Raw genomic sequence first — 22,263 nt, 5'->3', positions numbered from 1 at the left:
TCATTCTATATCTGGCATCCGCTCTTTTAAGCCTCATTGGATTTAGCAGGGTTCTCTTTGTTTTGCTGCAAATTCTCATTTTCTGGCTCTTCCTCCTTTTGTCTTTTATGCTCATTCTGTCCATCTCACTGTCTCTCCAGCATCTTTTTTTCCTCTTTCTCCCCAAAACACTTCCAAACAGAACCTCTGACAAGAGGTTAGGGATATCACCCGACACACACACACACTTTTTTTTTTACTGTCATAATTCAAAAGAGCAATAAACACCCATATTATTTTTTTAAAGGCAGAAGTTACTGGGTAAACTACATTAATAATTTAACCAATGTATGTTTACAAGTATTGGAATAAAATTTCCTAATTATTACTTCACTAATTTATTCTGAGTTTGGGTCTGAGTTTTTCAGAATATCGTTTTCCAAAACTGACTGATACATTACACACTATAAATTTCATTGTTTGGTCGCATTCTATCACCTCTGGCTTTTCAGCTGAACATTCTACTTCTTTTGTGATTAGCCAATTGTCTGACTTGGTTGGACAATAATAGAGCAGTAAAATTCACTTAAACAGAAACATTAACTTTTTTTTTTTTTTATGACACTCATTATTAACTTGGAATACCGCCATACTAATCCAACTAATTGTAAAGTATGTGGTAACCTTTCAGTTGGAAGTTAATGGTCAGCTCACAAGTTATTTTTCATGTTTATTAGAGAACAACAATTACATGCACTGCTTCATCCTGTTTTTAATGCCTACGTCGCTTGTAAACTCACCCAGAGTATCAAAAGTGGTTGCTGTTGTCAGCTTCTTAAGATGGCTGCCAATCTATAAAAAGTACAAATTAGGCGAAACTTTCCGAACCCCATCTTCCCGAACTGCTGCTTGATTTATGTTCACTTCTACACACATTCAGTTCCACATTTCTTCACTTCATTTTTTTTTGTTGGTATTAACAACAAATCCAACATTATCCTGCACCGTTGGAATTAACGGTCAACTACAATGTAAGAGGGGCGGATCGTACAATAAATACATTTAGATTGGGTTGATACTTACTTAGCCCTGTGTGCACAAATGCACAAAGCAATATATCATTAGTGGTGTTTGCAATGCTGCTGCAGCGTTGATCACAGTGTCAATTACTTTTCTCTCAGCCCAGTAATTATAGTGGCACTTAGCACTGAGTGTGTGTTTTGTGGGCCAAAAGGTCAATAAGGTGTTGCAGAATGATGAGAATATCCTGAAAAAGGAATACATATTAGCCATGCATCCATTTTCTATAACGCTTATCCTAATTAGGGTCAATTGTGACCTGGAGGTCCTGACTTTAGGGCAACACAAGGGGTTCACTGTAGTTTGACTAGTTTATGTATTAATTTGTTTGTTTTACGTTTGTTTGTGTTGTGTAATTAGACTGAAGTAGACGTAGATTTATAGGTGGGACTCAGCACGTGGTCGTTAAATGAATGTATTAGCCTATGGGTGTATGTTACATGTATTAATTCATATATTTTGTGTATGTATATATGTAAGAGAAGGACGGAAGTTCTAATGTCATTTATTTAAGGAGAAGGGGGGGAGTAAATAAGTTTTACTTTTCACTCCTTTTTGAATACTCTTTGATTGTTTTCTTTTCTAGTGATTGTTTTCTTTTGATTCTTCTACTCTCTCTTTGATTACTGTCACTTATTTGTGTCTTGAAATAATGTTGAAAATATTCAAAATAAACATTTCAATCAATCCTGTATATTAATAAGCTAGAAAAAAAGGCTCTTGTATAAATCTCTCTTTTTTTTGGTGTAAATAAGTATAAGCACATTTGGAAAATATTCACGTCACTGTGCTCAGAATTAACCAATCAAATTCAAACTCATGTTAAATGTAAGTCAGCACACACCGGTTACCATTTAACATGCCCCTAATTAACCCCAATTCAAGTCCCGCTGTTAGAGTAGGCATTTCCCGAGATCTCGTTGTTGAAAGCTATCAGTCATCAAAAGGGTACAAAAAAATTCCAAGGCATTCAGCATACCATGGAACCACAGTGGACACCCCTCCAAAATTGATGTGAGAACAAGAAAAAAAAAGGGAAGCTGCTAAGAGGCGACAGTAACATTGGAGAAGCTGAATATAAACAGAAGCACTGTCAACATTTAAAGAAATCGGAACCAGGAAGACAAAACAAAAGCCGCATCAATAACAGACCAACAAGAAGCAGGAGGCACAAGGCAGACCGCTGGCAGGAAAAGTGTCTGCCTAAAAAAAAAGGAAGCAACACAGTCATGTTGACCGGACACTGTCAAGACACAAACAAATACTATTCACTTCAAGCCACATTCATTCCACACAGTGTCACAGACGCAGTGTGAAAATATGAGAAATAAAGCTGCCAGCTTTCTCAAAATGTAAAAGGTCTTTACTGAAATACTTGCAAAGATGTTATGGAGTGAATGGTAGTCCAACCCCGAATCAAAATGGCTGTCCTCATCCCAGTAACAATTGGACAAAGACAAATTCTGGATGCTGTTTAGAAAAGAGAACATGTGAGAACAACCTTTGTTGTTTCGACAACAGCGGGGACTGTGCATTACTGGCTCAGTGTGAAAAATCACTCTTTGTCATTTGTCAGCTCAATTGTAAACCGTAACTCTCAGAACTATAGATGCAGGCTATCTTCTACAATTTGAAGCTGGCGACTTTATTGTTAGACTGTTTTGGAAAGCGGGCTAGCAGAGACAATAAACACAATAAATTGTGTGTATTTTCCTTTCTGATGCCAATGGTTCTAACCTAGTTTGTTTTCTGTCATTTTATCCTTGCAGTTCAGCAGAGGAGAAATTTCGCTGGAACCACCAAGGTAGTAAATCCTTCCACTAAAATCTCATCATAAATTTAATCTAGTGCACCATTGTTTGGATTCCGCCACAGCTCTCATGTTTTTTCCCCACTGTTCAGATTCAATTCTGTACAAGAAACATGATGGTTGCTGTAAGAAAAGGTCTTGTGGGCTCTGCATGTGCAAACGCAGAAATAATTCTTCTCACTGCTAGTCCTGTATTTCTGACTACTGTATATAAACATGGAACATACCAAAAGAAATCTTAGACTCTCTCCTTTCATCAAAACAAATGCTTGATAAGACTGGAAGAAAACAAATGATGACATTTTTCATCTAAAAGAGTACATTTTAATTTCAAACGTAGATCATTCTTGGCACATAACTTCCTTGTTCAGTTCAATTGAGCTTTGACATGTGACATACAGTATGTGCCAAGATTATGACCTGAAGGCAACCCATGAATCCTTTCCCAAAGCATTTTAATCTCAACTCTTTTAAAGTGACTGCTTAGACCTTTGCTGCGCAAATGGCCTCAACGCAGCTGCCAGAAATGTTTGATTAAATTCTTTGGTGAGAAATCAGGAAAGACTCTCACTCCAATTAGGCCTTTTGATCTTGTCATAACTCCTACCACGAAGAAGCCATCCTCGGAATAAAATAGGTTTCAATAAAGGGAATGGATTCGTAAAGTCAGCATGTAACAGTGCAGACAACACTGGCATTGGTTTCACCCAATGTCATTGCTGTGCAATAGCATCAGCTGAAGTCAATAAAACTGTCCTCCATAATCTACTCACTAAAACCTTTTCTATTACCATTTGTCTCCCTCTCTCACAATAAGGGACGAATGTTGCTCCTAGGACTCGTTGAGATGGATTTGTCCTCATGGCTGCCAAGGCCAGGCTAACCTGTAGACATCAATGTCACAAGATTTGTTGCAGGGTCATTAATTATATTCCCCCCTTGACTCAAGCTCCACTCTTTGGGTCTGATTTATTAGGTGCCAAATAGCAGGCGCTAACTTGTGTGTTCAACGCTAGCAAATTGTGTACACTGTTGGCAACAGGTGTAAAAGTAATGGAGACAGCAATATTTAAATAAGGGTTTCACACTTTTGGTGGCCGTGATGATTGGGGCTCTCATTATCAAATATCTTTTCAATCAATTATTTTTGTCCATTATTCCATCAATAAATCAAATCGTCAGATACATTTTTATTTTGCATTTAAGTGCCTTTTTTTGCCGATTATTTGGTATAGTTTAGTGATGAAAAAACAAGTGATAACAATGAAGCAATGTCGTACAAGAGGAGTTGATGCTTTACTCACCAATCATTTTGAAACGGATTCGGTTACTGGTTAGGTCATTGCGTTCCACAGTAAACACAGATGTTTGCAAATGTCTTTTTTGGAATAAACACAAAATATAATCAGCCTGCTTTCGTGAAGAACCGAAGAAACCAGAGAATGTTGCAAGGCTGAAATCAGAGAATTTGGATAATTATAAATAAACAGAAAAATGTATCCAAATGATTACTTGACTGTTACGATAGTCGATTCATTTGATAATTGATTAGGTATCGAGAGCAAGGAGGCCGAGGAAAGTCCAAAACAAAAGGGTTTTATTATTTAAACAAAAAAAAAGGTGGTGCACAATGTGCCTACAGAACACAACAAAGTCCGAAATTGAAGCAAGCTCAAGTGGCATGACGAGGAACTGGCGAAACGACAAAACGTGAAAACGACAATGGACCGACCCAGACCGGACAAACAAAACAGACTAAATACACCAACACTAATGAGACACACCTGGGGAACGCAAAAGGCTGAGGGCACCGATTGGTCAGACACAGTGGGAAGGGAAGAAACACAGGTGGACGTGATCAGACATAACGAGACAAGGGGAGAAATCAGCAACACATGACAAACACCAACCACAGACAAAAATGACAAACATACCCATAATAAATCCAACCCCTACAAAACCGAAACATAACAACATGCATCTGGGAGAAATGGACTGCACGCAACATTGTTTGAGAAATCTAAATAGTAATGGTCTACATTAAGGTTTCGATCCTTGGCTAATTCCAATTCCATATGGTTTCCGAGACAAGTCCTTGCAGACTAAGCTACCGTCACCCAATGATGATGCATATTTGAGATTGGCCTTCTGCACTATGGCACAGTCGTACTTGAAAAGTAAAGTGCATTCCATGAAAAGTTTCCACAAAGTTGACGCTATGTACTTGTTGTGACCATATAGCCTCTTTTTTTTTTTTTTTTTTTTTTTTTTTTTAGTTAAGCAGTCTCATATTGCATAATATTGTAAACACTGATGGAAATGTTCTATTATTCTCTGTACGTGCAGATGGACAGAAGGACATAGAGGAGGAGCTGACAACAGGCCTGGAGTTGGTGGACTCTTGTATCAGATCACTCCAGGAATCAGGCATCTTGGACTCGCAGGACTCGTCTACGGGAGATCGTAAGACCATTGTTAAGATTATTAACATATGACTTCATTACAGTTTGTTCTCTGTCGCTTTGTTACATTTCTCAGATCAGGATTGAAATTTGCAAAACAGTGAGTGCATTTCTCACAACGCGTACAAATAAAACTTCATGGAAATTTTCAGAGAAATGAGAGATGTGGTTCAAAAGGTTGGTCCTACTTTACGTTTCAAAACAGGGTTTTATTTTTACCCCAAATGTGTCAAAATGATGTGGCAGGCTAACTTTGTAATTTATGCACGTGTTGCATATTAGGGGCTTGACTGAGGTTGCTTAGCTGACCTTGCATCTCATATTCAAGCTGCTCATTGGTTTGCTTTGATGTAGCTTATCATGATATGCTTCTTGCTCCGCGTTGTGGTCTTTCCATTTATTGTATTTTCACGACCATAAGGCACATCGTATTAACTCATTGGATTCCAGACTTTTTCATTGGAGCAACCCCCTTCAATACTAGCCGTTTTACTGCATTTTGACTGATCTTGCAAGGCCCCAAAAGTATTGTGTTCTATTGCTATACAAACATGGAACATACCAAAAGAAAACTTAGACTCTCTTCTTTCATCAAAACAAATGGTTGATAAGACTGGAAGAAAACAAATGTAAATATTTTAAAATTCTTCATCTAAAAGAGTACATTAACTCTTTCACTGCCAGACGTTTTCAGAAACGGGATGTCGCCAGTGCCAGACGATTTAAGCATTTTAACTGATCTTTCAAGGTCCACAGACAATGTTGTGTTTGGACTATGGAAGCACACATACTACCAAATGAAAGATTGAACTCTCATCTTTCATCAGAAAAAAAAGTTTGTTTCTACCTTATTCCGTTCTTCAGTAATCAACAATAGAAAATGGTTAGTTTCACCGAAATGCTCTGTTTTGAAACAAAAAGCGGAGAAAAAGAGCTTTTTGTGAAACTATATTATTTCATGCACTCTAGTGAATTGTACACTTCTTTTTGTCCATGAATGATGCCACAAACACCTAAATAGTGCTTTACTTCTGTAATACACCACCACCAACAATGAAAAAGTGTTTTTAGATTGCAAAATACGTTTATTTCCATTCAACAGTGTAACAATTTGACAAAACAATTTCGCAAACTGTTTACAAATGTGTGCAACTGTGGTACTACTTACAATTATGTGGATGTTTCAAATACAGTTTTTCTTTTTGTAACACTGCCCTGCGTGCAAGGGGACGGAGCAGGATTTTCACAACAGATACGTTTCACTCCTCATGTCCGTTTCGCGTGCAGACGTTACACTTTCTTGACGGCCTTTTTTTCCGGGGAATAGCAAGTAGCAGACTGTACCCACTCCTCCGATGAATATGCATTGGACTCTTGGTACTCTTCGTCGTCCGATTGAACGTCCGCCTGAGCGTGCTCAGTTGTGCTCCGCGTTTTCCGGTGTTAGCATCGCTAGCCCGTGAACCTTTATGACGTCGTCATAGCCGCCGCGTCAGCGCTTCCAACTTCGGCGTCAAACTCGGAGTCACCATCATCATCATCAATGATGATCATCGTCGTCATCAATGTGCTCTTTAGCGTTGGTCGATGCCTTTCGTCTTTGAAAAAAATTCCCAAGTGTGAGCTGCTTGCAACCGGTCGCCATTGTTCGCTTCTTCAGCCATCTAGCTCTGCCTCACGTCTTCTACTGCCGCGTCAATGCTTCCAACCTCGGAGTCACCATCATCATCATCATCGATGATGATCATCGTCGTCATCAATGTGCTCTTTAGCGTTGGTCGATGCTTTTCGTCTTTGAAAAAAACGGCTCGACCGTGAGCTGCTTGCAACCGGTCGCCATGTTCTCTTCCCTTCCCCAGCCAGTCCCCTCTAGCTCCGCCTCACGTCTTCTGCTGACGCCTACCCAATCTTGTCAAAAGAGAGTCATTGCTGCCATCTAGGGGCCAAAAATAGTCATTAGGCTAACTAGATCTGCTTGAAACTTTCACCACAGCTGGCCAAGGCTTTCCTCCACCCGTTTCAAAAAAAATAAAAATAAAAATTGGATGACGTCTTTTAACGTCATTGGCGGCCCTCCGTAGGTTTTTACTTGACGTCTTTTAACGTCCATGGCAGTGAAAGAGTTAATAACATCTTGATGCGCTATATAGTATTTTCAATTCTATCGAAATATTGAAAGCTAAACAGGGCTTCAAAGATTGCTGTCATCCCACAGTGCAATGCAGTTGTTTCTAAGAGCTCTCTGTGCGATCCAGAGGAATTCCCTATTGCCTCTGTGCAAAACACTCCACCTCCCCCAGCCCCCCAACCACCCCCCACCCCCTTCAGTCACGGATATCAGACCCATGTCTTTGCTCCAGTCCGCCCCATGGGAGTGAGGTAGCTGTCGGGAGGCATGCAGAGTCGTTCCAAGAGTTTGATATGCTAATCCATCCTCGCCGAGGTGTCAGCTGGCCTGCTGCTCACAGTACAAAGAGGCGCGCACACATACTGCCATGCATTTACAGTGTACAGGTAGACATGCATGAAGTGTTTATACATATGTAGAACTCAAGGACACATAAGCCTGCAAAGCCAGGCATTCTATATTACGTTTAAGAAAAGAGGTTGAAAGTTACTCATCGTAAAATAAGCGGAATTGCACAGCACAGACCAGCTTATTTGCCGAAAGGATCATGTTTACGTTTACTAATATATCGGTAAACGGTAGGTGCCATCAGGTTTGAATTTATTGTGTGTATTATATTGCGCTTATTGGATTTCTTCCCATCAACTTCACACTTTTCCAGAAATAAGGCAAGCAGGATTTAGTGTTGTCTAAGAGCTATTTTATTACCTCCGAAAGTGTTTGCTGGCATAATTTTTTTTTTTTGCAACTTCCTGTCCACAGTTCATGATATATGACCCTCAAGAGCCATAACACTACACATCTGTCAAATCTTTACAATCTGAATATTTGCTGTTCAGCACTTTGTATGTTTTCTTTTTTTGTGTTACTTTTCTGACTATGGTGCCTTCAAGGATAGTCTATACAATTCCTCTTTCACCACTACCATTTGTAATCATTATCTATTATAACATCTGTTGTTTTAAATGTGTTACGTAAATTTCACTGGCTCTAAATGATACATTTTCTGAAAACATAATCATTAATGACTAGGAATAATTTCTCTGTTTGATTTGTCGGCTCTTGTCGGTTAAGGTATTTTTTTTTTAACTAAGAGGCAAGTGTACTCCTAGCTTATTAGTAAAGACAAATAAAAATTTGGGTTGGGATCGGTATCTGAGCCTTATTTTAAGGTATTGGTACTCACGACGGTGATCGATACCAGTATTGGCCACCTTTATGTGGCCAGGAACTAGAAAGTAGAAGGATAGAAAATTGTCAGCAATTCCATGCAATTTTAAGGGAAAATGCTAAATTGAGATATATATAGGTCTTGTTTTTTGGGGAAATTTCATGTCTCAGTGGTATTGGTATTTGAAGAGTATTATAAGAGTTGAGCACTTGTACTGGTATCGGTCGGGAAAAATTGGTATTGAACATCCCTCATAAAAATTGTATTTGATGTTAAACGATACATAGTGAAAATGTATTTATCAAATATTTAGCCTTGAAAATGCAGTATGGGAAACCAATACATTTTGTACTCTAATTAATTTTCAAGAGTTGAAAATTTGCAGGGTACGCCAGTTAAGAAATCTGATTGTGGTATTATATTTTTTGATCATTCAAGTAGTCGTGTGACTTGTGTCCCAGAGATTGTACGGATGTGCAAACAAATTGAAATTAACATCACATACATTATTTCTTAAAAAAAAAAAAAAGTATTTCCAATTTGATCTATTTGAGTGAGTTTGTGTGTGTGTGTGTGTGTGTGTGTGTTTTGGGTTGTTTTTTCTTTGTCTTCAATTGAGAATACTTTTTTTCTCGCCGTGGCATACACATCCAGTTCACCGCATACGGTAAGAGTAGACACTCAAAGTAGAAATCCTCTGGAACAGTCTGAGCTGCTGAGCAGATTAGTGCAGCAACGCGGCAGAGTAAACTTGGTCTTCATGCTTGATGCGAGCTCTGCAGTGTGCATGTTAATCAGTGTGAGTTTGTCCTTGCAGTTATTTGGAACCGTGCATGGTGTGGCGTGTACACATGAGTGTGTTTTATTTTGTGTGTTTGTGCGCTCTTGACTGCACACCCCTCTAAAGGGTATCTGAGAATAGACAAACTTATGAAATATTAAACTGTGTCAATAGAGAAATGCTGGCTATGATGTGGAAGGAAAGACACTCAGCTTTTGTGTGTGTGTGTGTTTGTGTGTGAAGCGTGAGCTCCATTTAAAAAAGAGATGAAGGAATCAGTGCTATCCACAACACATTCTTGTTCGTGATCCTCATCCTTGGAAGGAGAAGGGCAAGTGTGTGTGTCCATTCAAATCTGAAAAGATATTAAAATGCACAATAAGAGACAAATTTATCACACTCCATTACCTCCACTTAAATATCTTTCCCTCCAAACACTCCTGCTCCTTACACTTTCTCCCACTCACTCACATTAGGTGGGTTCAGTAGAGCCTTCACTGTTTGCCATCTCAGTGATAATATATTTATGAGGCCCCAGCGTCCCCCGACGAATCCACTACTATATGAAACACTGCTAAAGTGGCATACAAAACAACTTTCCCTGACTCTGTACACGGCAACACAGGTTGAATGAATTCAGCTGAGGCACCAAATTTTCCACTGTGTAAATAGCATTAGTGGCTGTTGACCCAATATGAGTCTATATATTGGACAGGAAGGCCTTGACCTAGTACACACATCCAGCTCCCTTTGGCTTAATACTGCATTTTAAATAATGCATGTCCACTCACTCCTACCGGAGCCTTTCACTGTATTTAATGGTGGCTTTTCACTTTGGCCAAGCCGCATGTTGCCAAAATGCATTTCCAGAGTGACTCCATTTCAGTTCGCTTCCATTGATGTCCCATACAATTATTCATTTTTTGTTCATGCATATTCATACATGAGTGAAACCTCAGAGAAAAGCCATGATTCCTTATGGGATGCTAGTTTCCATTTTCTTGGTATCTTGTAGATGACGTCACCAACAGTATATGCTCCAAATTTGTATCCAACGTTAGAAGTATATCTTTCCAAAAATGTTGTCCAAATTGTGCTACAGCGACAGTGCCGTGAAAAAGTATTTGCCTTCTTCTCAAATTCTTTTTTGCATCGTTTCCCCCACTTTAATATGTACACTCTTCAAGCAAATATATCAGAGATAACCAGAGTAAACATATTAAATGGTGAATTTATTTATTAAGGAACAAAATATTCAACACTATCTAGCCCTGAGTGAAAAAGTATTTGACCCTGCAGCTTTGCTGAATTAAAGCAGTTCTGTAAAGAAGAGAAATATCTCCACAGACTAATGTTGTGGAAAAACTCATCAGCAGTTATAGAAACCCTTGATTTCAGTTGTTGCTGCTGAGCCCAACCAGTTCACACAAGACCAAGTAGCTTTATAGATTTTTTTCCCTTTAATAAATACAATTACTGATTAAAAACTGCATTTTATGTTTACTTGGGTTAATTTTGTCTGATATTTTGATTTGTTTGAAGATCTTATGCCACTATTTGGGGCTCATAACGTTATCTCGTTGTTTATAACCATGTTATTTGCAATGCCAAATACATATTGAATTGAATTGATTTAAAGCCAAAGATAAAGTCAAAGCCATCATGTTTTTCAACATCCTAATAGTCTACAAACATATTTCTTAACAGTATGTCTGTCACGGTCCGGCCACGGAGCGGAGTTGAGTCCGTCGGCGTGTGGAGTAGAGGAACCCAAAGTGCAGGCAGGCAGGAGAACCACGGGAGGAGTACGGGTTAGACTGACGTATTTTATTGTACCAAATGAAAATGAAAATCAAAATGACAGAACGAACTCCGGGGGTGACCGTGACAAGCGGCAATGATCCCACGCCGACTGATCACCACCCGGGAATTAAATACACCCACACTAATTGGGGGACTAGTCACACCTGGGGCCAGGCACAAGTGGCTGAGGGCCCGGATTGGTTAACCCGCGGAAGGGCGGGAACCCACTCAGGGCCCTCAACCAAAGCCAGATCTTCCCAGACATGACAATGTCACTGTCGACTCGTTACACTAACTGATTCGAATTCCTCCTGCGGTGGCGTCAATCGCGTCATTTATTTCATAATTCCTACAAATGCTCGAATAAAATTCAAATACATGCTACGAGGCTCACGTCACCCTCTCGTGTATATTCTGATTCATTTAATCAGCTAAGAGATCAAAAATTGGTCAAAATAAAACAAAATGAGATATCCACTCTCCTGGCTTTAACGGTAGAAGCGTGGTAACGCACTCCCGGCCTTAACGGGTTAAAGAAGGGAAAATATGTTCCAAAAATTAAGAATTTGAAAAGAGGCCTATTCAGGGCACAGTACGGGCTGTTCCACTAAATGTTTTATGTTTTTTCATTTGAAAAAAAGGGAGGGTTTGAGTCTCATTCTGTATTTTAAAAGTTTACCCATAACATATATTATAAGTAAACATATAATTCTCTAACTTGTATTGTGGTGGACCACGTTTACATACATTCACGATTGCATAACTTGTTGTCTAGTAGCTCGTTCTAATACTATGAAGTAGACATCGTGTTAAAAAAAAAAAGTAACATGTCTATAATTAAAAACCCTTGATGGGACACATCATTACTATCATCCCCAAATGTGAATTAATCAAGGACACATGAAAAATTGAACAGCTAATAAGAGTAATGGGGAAGCTTTTGCTCTTGCTCAAGCTGCTTCTTTCCTCCTCTGATGATTCATTTAAGTTCATTTTCAACTTCATGATCCATCTGGGGAACCACACAGGCTTTACAATCAAGAAGCTTTGAGTAAATGTTTATTTTCCTGTTTACGAGAGCAGAGATTGCTTGTGAGGCCTTCAAACGCTGTGCATTCTACAAGATGTGATTCTTAATTGTCCATATTGTCTATGGACATAATTGCTGATGATATAGACTTGAACTGTCCCTTTAGATTAGATGGTGGTCTGGAAAGATATTATGAAATATGACCGCACACGCACACATACATACAGTGTTTGTTTCAATGGTGGGGGAGAGACAAATTTCCAATGTGCAGATCACAAGAGCTTTTGCATCAAAAGCATGAATTTGACTCTCCCTGGAAGAAAAAGGCGATCAAGCAGCAGTGTGTACTGTGTACTGTGCACATCCTACATAGTTACATTAATAAATTGTAAAGATTTTTGTTGTTGTTGCTCCAAAGTGATTTATAAACATCCGTGGTTTGATAACAAACTGTCAAAAATAGAACCTAAATTACAGCCACCTGACTTGTATGACTTGTAAGTTAATGTGATTGCACTGAGGCATGCTCAAGAGGAAGCTGATAGCTGTGAAAATAATTGTTCATTTGACTTTGCAGAAATGACTCTGATGTCTGACAGATGACTGACTGAATCCTCCTTGGGAATGTCTGATTTCTGTCGGAATTATTCTGAAAGTGAAAGTGGTGTAGTAAATTACACAGCAGTTATCAGCTATTTTGACATGTCTGATAGTTCAGTATTTCTCAACCTTTATTCGGACAATTTTACATTAGAACAATCTCATGCACACAAATCTGACAAAAAGTATAATTACTGAAATATGATGGGCCTGTCTTAATTTACTCACAACATGTCATACTCTTCTCATACATACAATATAATATCATATACATTACAATATACACTGTACATACTGCTGATTTTGCAGTGAATTGGAGCAGAAAGCACAATGGCAGGTGGTGGGGGGGGGGGGGGGCATAGTCAAATAAGATAGCCGCAGAGAGGATGAAAGTGAAGATAGAAAAAGAATGTTTTAAAAGGAGGTCAGGAACTTTTTAGGGTCACAGAGCATTAGAGGCTAGAATAACATAGTAGATAAAAAGCAAATTGCTGTCTTGAGGTAAAAGAGTACTCTTTGCCAAATTGTTTTATTTCATACTAGCTTTCAGTCTTTTTTCTAAAGTCCTGGTTCATTTGTTGTAGTTTCCCATAAAAATAAAAATAAATACATTGCAGAACATGTGGGACATAAACTGGGTTGCAAAATGCCTTGAAGGCCATAAACAGCACAAGTCTTTACACAGTCAGTTTTAGAATAATAATAATGAAAAAATAAAACACTTGTGAGAACCTTTATATAAAAGCAACATGGCAGCAGATAAGCCAAGATTTGAAGTGGATTTAAAAAATGATGAAAAGTTTCTTTCAAGTCATGACACTTGAGCTAAGAAATCACATCACATCTGTCTAATTCAACTGTCTCTTTCCCCTGCAAGGAAAAGAGAAAAACAGTCGCTACATTGATGTCTAGTCATGACATATTTATTCAAATTCAAACGATTCCGTCTTGATGCCATTCACTTTTTTCTTCATCGTTTGCCTTTCGCCCTTCAGGACAAGGACTTCTCTCTCATAGCGCTCTGCAGCTCAACAACCAGGATGCCTATGCAGCTGCCGGTTACCATAGTAACCAAGCAATGGCTCTCGGTGAAGTGGTCTCGGGTCGCAGCGGGCATATTGGCGGAGCTGTTCACAGCTACAACCAGGTACGCGAGCACTACCTTTCTGCGAGCACTACCGCCGCCTACTTACTTGTCACGCGAGAGTCAAGTCATGTTTCGCCACCCACTGCCCAAACCAGGTGACATCCAGTCGGGCAGCTGCCCAATTGATGGGGACAGACTCCCCCTCCCAGTCCCACAGAGATTCATTTGCCCAACAGGCCATTGGCAGCGCCTTCCACATGCCCAGTGAGGGGGGACCCGCACCTGCTGGACCATCCATGTATTACTCCTGTGCCACCTTGCCTGCACAGGTAAAGCAATGGTGATTTAGGCATACTTCAACATGATCCTCACTTCATCACGTGATGTATTACATCATTTCACCATACGACGCCGCATTACTGCAACTTCCCTTTTCTTGTCCCATCTTATTATGCAAGGTCTGAGATATGATTAATATCTGAATCTGACTGAAATCTAATTCATCCTGCTTGCGACACATCTAGGTTAGATGTCCAACCTTGTTGTGGCGTACCACCATATTTATTGTAGGGTGGGGCTACCACAAGTCAAGTGCACTGAAATGTAGGTGTCTAATGCCCGCTACGAATCGCTAGTGTGAGCGGGCCCTCAAATTTAAAGCACGTTACAGTTTTCATTTTGCCAGCCACGGCTCTCTGACAACAAATGCTGTGAGATCCTTCAACATCAAGCCTCTAGCATCACACATTCTTGCACGCAAGGCAGTGAACTGAAGCTGTGTTTGATAATAAGCAGCCTTGCATAAGAGAGTTAGTCAATATTTGATGAGCATGACTTGAAATACAAACTGCAGCACTAACAGTTTTCTTTGTCTATTTTTCTGTACTATCACCAAATATGTGGCAAATTACCATTATTGATGATCAACTATAAAGGTGACCAATCATGTCAACTCATGACTGAACTAAATAATGTCCCTTTCAAACATACATATTAAACTAATCCACCTAATAAACTACAGGGTCCGACATTAAGAGTGGCCCAATGGCCTGCATGGGGCCACCCAAAGTTCACTGATGCTGGCCCGATCGGGCCACCAGGACAAATTTCATAAATGAATGTGATGACATCAACCCGTTGTCGCATTTTGAACATCTATATGCCATATTTCAAGTTGTATCCTCTTAAAATCATCAACCATGTCTGCTCTTTTTACCAACTCTGTGCACATTCTATCACCACCATTCATTGAGGCATCGTGCGCTACATACTCAAGTGCATTTTGGCCACTGAGCCTACACGCTTGCATGTCCATATCCATTCAATACATGCCAGTGCAATGTATTGAATGGATAAAATAAAAATAAATATATCAACATATTTCTTTTTTGGGAGAGATATCTTGCCACATTTGCAGTACTGTAAAATGACAAGAAACTCATAGCATCATACCCTCTCGAACGGAGCCTTCCCATATTGCATCACAATCCCACTGAATCAAAACAAATGGTTCCACTTCAAAATCAAATTGTCCTTGAATTGTATCACAACCAGTGCTGTCAAAGTTAAATTGTTAACTAATTAATTCATCACAAAAACATTATCGCATTAATCATGTATTAACACAGATTGATGGCACCATTAATTATGACTGCAGATGATCCTTTAGCTGACAGCAGATGGTTATGTTAAATGTAGCACAGGTTGTGTTTGAGCAATAAGCATAACTACATGCATTAAAATAAAGCATTTAATAAATGTTTGTGTTTGACATTCAGAATATTTGTTAAGGTCAAAATATTGGAAAATGTTTTTTCCCCATTTTAAATTATGCAAATAATTAGTTATTAGTTGGTTAGAAAAAGAGGAGGATGAGCATATGCAATGGATCAAAAAAAATGATGAAGACGTCCTCATAACATTAAATGTCGAAAGAATGAACACGTTACAGGTGCTCGTCAAAAAAAAGCCTTTTTAATTAAGCGATTAATCGGGATTAATCAAAATTCTAAAATGTGATTAATCTGATTAAAAATGTAATTGTTTGGCAGCCCTAATCACATCCCATGTCTGGAGATACAATAAGAGAGATGTACACCCCTTTTACACATATACTGTAATTTTAAATTTAGTTAAGTGTTCTTTTAAATCACAATATCTAGAATGCATATTTTTTTAAGTGGCTGCCTTGTCGTCCACTAATGCTACTTATACAGTATTTGTATTGTGGCCACTGAACCTATATGCTTCATTTCAACCACAGGTAGCCCTGCATATATAATTATGGATTTTGTTAAGTATTTTTTTAGGGGTGTCAGGTTACAGTTTTTAATTGTAATTGCTCGCCTGACTTCAATACAAACGATTAATTGAATATTTTATATCTGTTCTACAATAAAATTTACTAAATCATTTTTGGAGTTTTCATACTCTTGCTAACATAAAAGGGAAAACAATGTTCAACTAATATGGCTGTATCTTTTAGTCATAGATACGGTAATTTGATAATAATTCATAAAATTGAGTTAAACCTAAAATTAAAGATGACTGTACTGTAAAAACGAGTGTGATATTGATTTGTGTTGAGGTAATATTTCTGCCACTAGATGGCATAATTGCATTTGCAAGACGGTGACAGCTAAGTGAATTTTTCTTTTCACATTAAGAACTATCTAATCTTTAGCATGAAGTAACTTGTGAAATTCTGCACATTTTTAAAATTGTAAAATACAACTTGACCCCAGTCTCCACAAATATATACATTATTATTACATTTATTACTGATAAATTTTGACGCGGACGTGTCTGCTGCGTTGCGAATGGAATCTCCCCAGTACAGGCTTTCCAAGTAAGGGGCGGTCATTAATCACACGTTATTAGTGTTAGTGGCGTCAAAGGAACTTTAACTCAAAATTAATGCCCTAATTTTGACACCCCAATTAAAAAAAAATCTGTCCTAGTTGTGGCAGAGCCACGACAACTTGGCTCACGATGGCCCAAAAAGGCTTAATGTTGGACCCTGTAACTACTTCTCAATCAAAGATTATTACATGCTGTAAACTGCTAAACGTGTTTAAGTCACTAGCTGTATGCTTGAGTGTGTGGTTGTTAAAATAACTCCAGTGCAGACACGTAACCTGGCAGTGGGTGTAAAAGGTTATAGAAAATAATACGGTATGGTCTAAGTTTCCGATTTAATTGCAGGCAGAGGTGAAGATCTGATGTCAGGGTTGAGTAATTGTAACAGTGGATGCAGCTGCTCTCGCACCAGCATATACTCTACACCTGCAGCCCCTCTCTCTCACACACCGGAAAAGAGAGGAAGATTCATTCAGTGCCAAGTGTCTGAATGAGTAGCAAAAGCTGCAGATGTCACAACAGAATTGGAACCATGCCATTTCTAAATATAATATAGATCGTGCCCGATTCTCGCTTGCTAACTTTTGGTTAGCTGGGCCACTTGAGGAGCCGCAACGGAGCAGCAAACCTGTTAGTTTGACCAAAAACTTGTCATTAAAATAATGTAAGTTCTTTAGCACACCCATGAAGGAGCATATGTAAGTTCATTTGTTCTGGTTGCTCGTCATAAAGCTGCAGCAGCACATCACAGCCTCCACAGCGGAGTTCATCCCTCTGAATGTAATGACTACACGGAGTAGATTAATATTTAAGCTTAGTGACATTCCCTTTGAATGAAGTACAACCTTTCTATTTCAGCGCGTAAGCTCCCCTCTGCAGGTGGTGGGATCTCCTACCAAGCTGCAGCGCCTGGGTTCCGCGTCCTCCGACATGCCCAGCTATGCCACACTACAGCGGGTGTCGTCGCCCAAACAGTCCCCGAGTCGTCTCGCAAAGTCCTACAGGTTGGTTCACGTTCGCTCATTTGAATAAACTCGGTTGTTTAGTGCACACGCTGAAGCATTTGATCTGCCCCATTGCACAAAAGAACAACACTGCAACAATAGATGTGCCTGTACATTGTAATGAGACATTAAGAACAATGTTTATCATTGGACAGTGGTAGTAAGCAGTGGTGGGGAACCATACGGCATAATAACTGTCAAGCTGTAATACTGGCTAGATTTTTTAAACCCTCTTTCCTTGCAGCACCTCATCACCCATCAACATGGTGCCGCCGGGTGCCGGTGGCCCGTCCTCCCCGCTTTCCATGGCAGCCCCATCAGGAGGAAACCACACGTCATCTCCCATCCACCAGCTGAGCTCGGTCGTGGGGAGTTACGCCACCTTGTCACCCACCAAGCGCATGCTGCATCACATCGGAGGAGAAACCTACAAGATTTCCCATGAGCTGTATGCCAACGCAACCCTGAAAAGGCCCGGGAGCCTGGCAGGTAGAGGTCAAGATGATTTTTATTACTTTTTTCGTATTTCCGTGTGTGAAGTGCTGTCATCTGTGTTTGTGAATGAGGAACTGTGACACTGCAGCTACGCGTGAGGCTTATTTGGGGAGTGTTAGGATCACACTGAAAAGAAACATTTTGAAAGTTTGTGACTTCAGTATGTAGAAATATGTAAATAGATTTTAAAATGTTTAGTTTGCTACTGTAATCAAAAAAAGAAAGAACAGTCACCCACCCCCAACTCCCCTCCCGTTATCTTTATGTATGGTGCTTAACAGACAAACTCAATAGAACTGTACTGTTTGTACACTCTAAAAACAGTTGTGTCAAAAATAACCCAACTATGGGTCAAAAATTGACTGAACGTCTGCTTGGGTCATTTTGACCTAACTTTCAGTCAAGAAATGGGTCTTTTAATGTAAAACAACTCATAAATATTGCTCGGATCCTTTAATTGGGTCAAAAAATTGGGTAATTTTGTATAAAACAACCCAGAAATTTGGGGCCATTTTTATCCCTAACTGGGTTGCTTTTGACCCAACTTTTTTTTGAGTGTTTACTCTTTGAACAAAAGTAGATTTTTAATGCTAAAATATAAATGTACAAAATCCCCATTCCAATGAAATTGGCATTAATCCATCTGCGATGAGCTCAGGTCCCGCAGAAAAGTCAGCGGTGTTTCTATGGGTTGTTGATTTGCTGTATGGCTTTTGCTTTTATCTTGTAGCCATGAACTGTGTTGACTAACAATGCCTTTCTGAAGTGTTCCTGAGCCCACGTGGCAATATCCTTTACACAATAATGAGACGGTCACAAGTGGTCAATGTTGGTTTTCGACCTTACAGCTTAAGTACAGAGATTTTACAGATTCTCTGCCTCTTTTTATGGCATTGTGCACAACTGATAATGACATCCTAAATGACATTTTAAAATTTTCAATTGTACGTTGATATTATTCTAAAATTTTTGACTATTTGCTTACCCAACAGATCTAATTAAACTGCCTGTGTAATGTTTTTTTTAGCATTACAATTTTCCCAATTGTTTGTCACCCTTCTCTTGTTTTTTTAATTTATTTTATTTTAATGCACAAATTGCAGGCATCAAATTCAAAATTAGGAGAAATATTGTAAGAAAAACTCCCAAAGACAAACAAACATTGACGTGCATTAGTTTAAACGTTTGAACGTTCTTGTGTTTGTAGTTGAAAAAGACTTGCATATCATTATATTCTGTTTTTATTTACATTTTTCACCACATCCTAATTCAATTGGAATTGTGGTTCATAACTTTTGTCCATCATTTTCAAATTCACTGTTTAAAAAAAAAATAACTAAAAAAAGTCAATTAAATTACTAATTATAGTAATTATACTTACTTGAATATCTATAACAAAAAAAACGTGTCAGCGGTTCAATTAACGGTAATTAACTTTTTACTTCACAGAGAATCCAAGTGAGCCAACTCAAATTTGGGTATAAAAAGGTGAATTCAGTGTATTCTTCACACTATTACTCATTGCTGTTGAAAATGGTAAAACGGTGAGCGCTCACTGGAATTGAAGACGAACATTAAAGCACTTGCTTGAGGGTCTCTCTATGACAGGTGGCTTAATGCATTTGTTAAGCACTTCATGTCGCAATTGTGCCCTGAATAATGTTAGACGGTAGCCTTATGAAACGTTTAAACATGAATTGCTTAACTATGTTCAGACTCATAATCCACGTGGCGCTTCCACTGGACCAATCAAATGTCAGGTTATGAGTGCAAGGTCCTCATTGTTACTGTTTAGTGATCATTATTTGAACGTGTACATTTTGCAAAAACAACTCACCTGCACCTGAATATAAACCACACCCACTACATTTAAAAACGATTTTTTTAAAAAGATAATAGATTAGATTATATACAGTAGGTCACAGTGGTCTCTACAAAAGGTGTTCATGTTGTAACATGGGATATTTACACAGAAAGATTTTTAAAGAAATGTTTAATTGCTATAATTTCACAAGCACACAAAAACTAGGCAAACAACAACAACATTTTGGGTGGCCTAAGCAAAACATTTAGGTCTATTATTTATCTAATAGTTATGTTAATATTAAAATGTATCTTCTTAGTGCAGTCAATAAACAGTCAAAAAGGATAACTCAAGTGGGTGCACTAAAATGCTATCTGCATCCCATTGTGCAGTTTTACCTCAATGTCCTCAGCCGACATGAATCATTCCGCCTTCGATTGTAACCTTCATCAATGCTGTGTGCCGCAGGCTCCAGAGGTTCTTACAGCAGCCAGCACAGTCACCTGGGCTCTGAGTTGCGACCGCTGCAGTCTCCGGAGCATCACATCGATCCCATCTACGAAGACAGAGTCTACACCAAGCCCAACCTACGAGGACAAGGTGAGCTATAATAAGGGACTGGTGGATGTGGATTGTACACGGGGAAAAGACACTCTTATTCACTGAACATATTGGGTCAACAACATCTTCTTCCACCAACTTCACTATGGAAAATTGTGAACCTGAGGAGTATTTTAGTATTTGAGGAATTTACACATGAATGATCCCTTTCAAACATCCGTTTACTGTAAAACCTGAATAATAGGACAGTTGAAGCAAACAAAGACAAAAGTGGAGGCATCAAAATCTCTCGTAACACACATGAAAAAGATTGAAATAGCCCAAACTATATATAGCCACATTATGCTGTGAAGCATCCAAATTTAGAAACTACTGTGAACAAGACATCACACAACAATAGTGTGAACATAGTGGAGAATAAAAGGGAAACAGAGAGTGATGCAACATGCACCCACTCAGGAACTTTTCAAAGGTGTGGGGTTTATTTTAATGAATGTTTGAGTGAAGAAATGTTCACCTTCCATTTGATTGCGCTGTACTATTTACCAGATCAGGTAGGCAAATCTAATTGGGGTCTCGGTGGCAAATTTTCCCCCGGTCACAGTCTACCAGATAATTAGTTTTAAGGCTAACAATTAATCAGAATTAATCCTCTGGGCATTGGCTTGGGTGCTTTGTAATAAAAGCAAATCACCCGTGTCCTAAAATGTTTGCATTGAAGCGTTGGCTATCTCCTGCAAGAGGATTCATGCAACTTTTTACTGCGGGATGAACAGAATGATCAATTATAAGATATGCATTGTGGGACGCTGGCTTTTTACTCACTCACACTCACAAATACACTCCACGTACCCAACAATACTTTTTGCTTCACTTTTTTGTTATATTTCAGGCGAAGGCACAGCTGTAAGTTTTTATGTCTCCCTACAATGTGAAAGGTTTATCTCGGTGGATTTTACATCCATCTTACACTTCATAAGATATACAAGCACATTCTAGAGTTGTATCTTAATTCATCTTTACAGAGATAATAATTCTCACTTTTGCTTCATGCTGTCCAAAGGATATGAATTTAACAAGTTGCTTATCATTGTACAAGTGATGGAAGTGCAGCGCCAGAGATGTTTCCAATACTTTGGATTCAGGAGAGACCGATTATGGCGCAGATATTTGGCATTTTCACACATATCAGCATTGTCTTTTTTTTTATCAGCCAAATATCAGTTATTGGCTTCCTTGACTACTAATGATTGGTATTGGCCCTGAAAAAAAAAAAACGTATCGGTCTATCTCTACTTTGGATTTCATCTTAATTTCACTTCATGGTGATATTAAACTCAATCCATCAAAACAGTGATTATCTGCAAGGGTTCTTAAGTCTGTGGAATACATGAAAATGAAAATGTATTGTACTTACCTGCTGTCAAAAGTACAACTTAAAATTGATGTATCATATGGCAAAACTATTTGAATAATAATAATAAGAAGAAGAAGAACTGTTTTTTTTAGATCTCTCATCATTAGCATGTTTCTTTGTAGATTATTACTAACACATTTTTGAATCATTTAACACAAAGATGTAAGAGACATATTATAAAATGAATATATA

The 22,263-nt window shown here is 38.7% G+C and overlaps 1 protein-coding gene across 13 annotated transcripts in view; it reads left to right on the top strand.

The window, feature by feature from the left end:
- ctnnd2b (catenin (cadherin-associated protein), delta 2b) overlaps positions 1–22,263 on the top strand; it is a 144,575-nt gene that overhangs the window by 75,522 nt on the left and 46,790 nt on the right. For 7 of the 13 annotated variants that reach the window (XM_077556409.1, XM_077556412.1, XM_077556410.1 and 4 more), the window contains 7 exons: positions 2,829–2,863; positions 5,216–5,332; positions 13,840–13,991; positions 14,087–14,260; positions 17,649–17,794; positions 18,039–18,289; positions 20,562–20,693. In XM_077556409.1, the coding sequence (XP_077412535.1) occupies positions 2,829–2,863; positions 5,216–5,332; positions 13,840–13,991; positions 14,087–14,260; positions 17,649–17,794; positions 18,039–18,289; positions 20,562–20,693 (1,007 nt within the window). The remainder of the gene's footprint in view (positions 1–2,828; positions 2,864–5,215; positions 5,333–13,839; positions 13,992–14,086; positions 14,261–17,648; positions 17,795–18,038; positions 18,290–20,561; positions 20,694–22,263) is intronic. The other 6 variants (XM_077556417.1, XM_077556411.1, XM_077556419.1 and 3 more) reach the window with 2 other exon arrangements.

Source organism: Vanacampus margaritifer, chromosome 2 (assembly GCF_051991255.1).
Source record: "Vanacampus margaritifer isolate UIUO_Vmar chromosome 2, RoL_Vmar_1.0, whole genome shotgun sequence".
In the NCBI taxonomy this organism is placed as follows: domain Eukaryota; kingdom Metazoa; phylum Chordata; class Actinopteri; order Syngnathiformes; family Syngnathidae; genus Vanacampus; species Vanacampus margaritifer.
The sequence above is the reverse complement of the archived record's forward strand: the minus strand, read 5'-3'. Positions and strand labels throughout refer to the sequence as shown.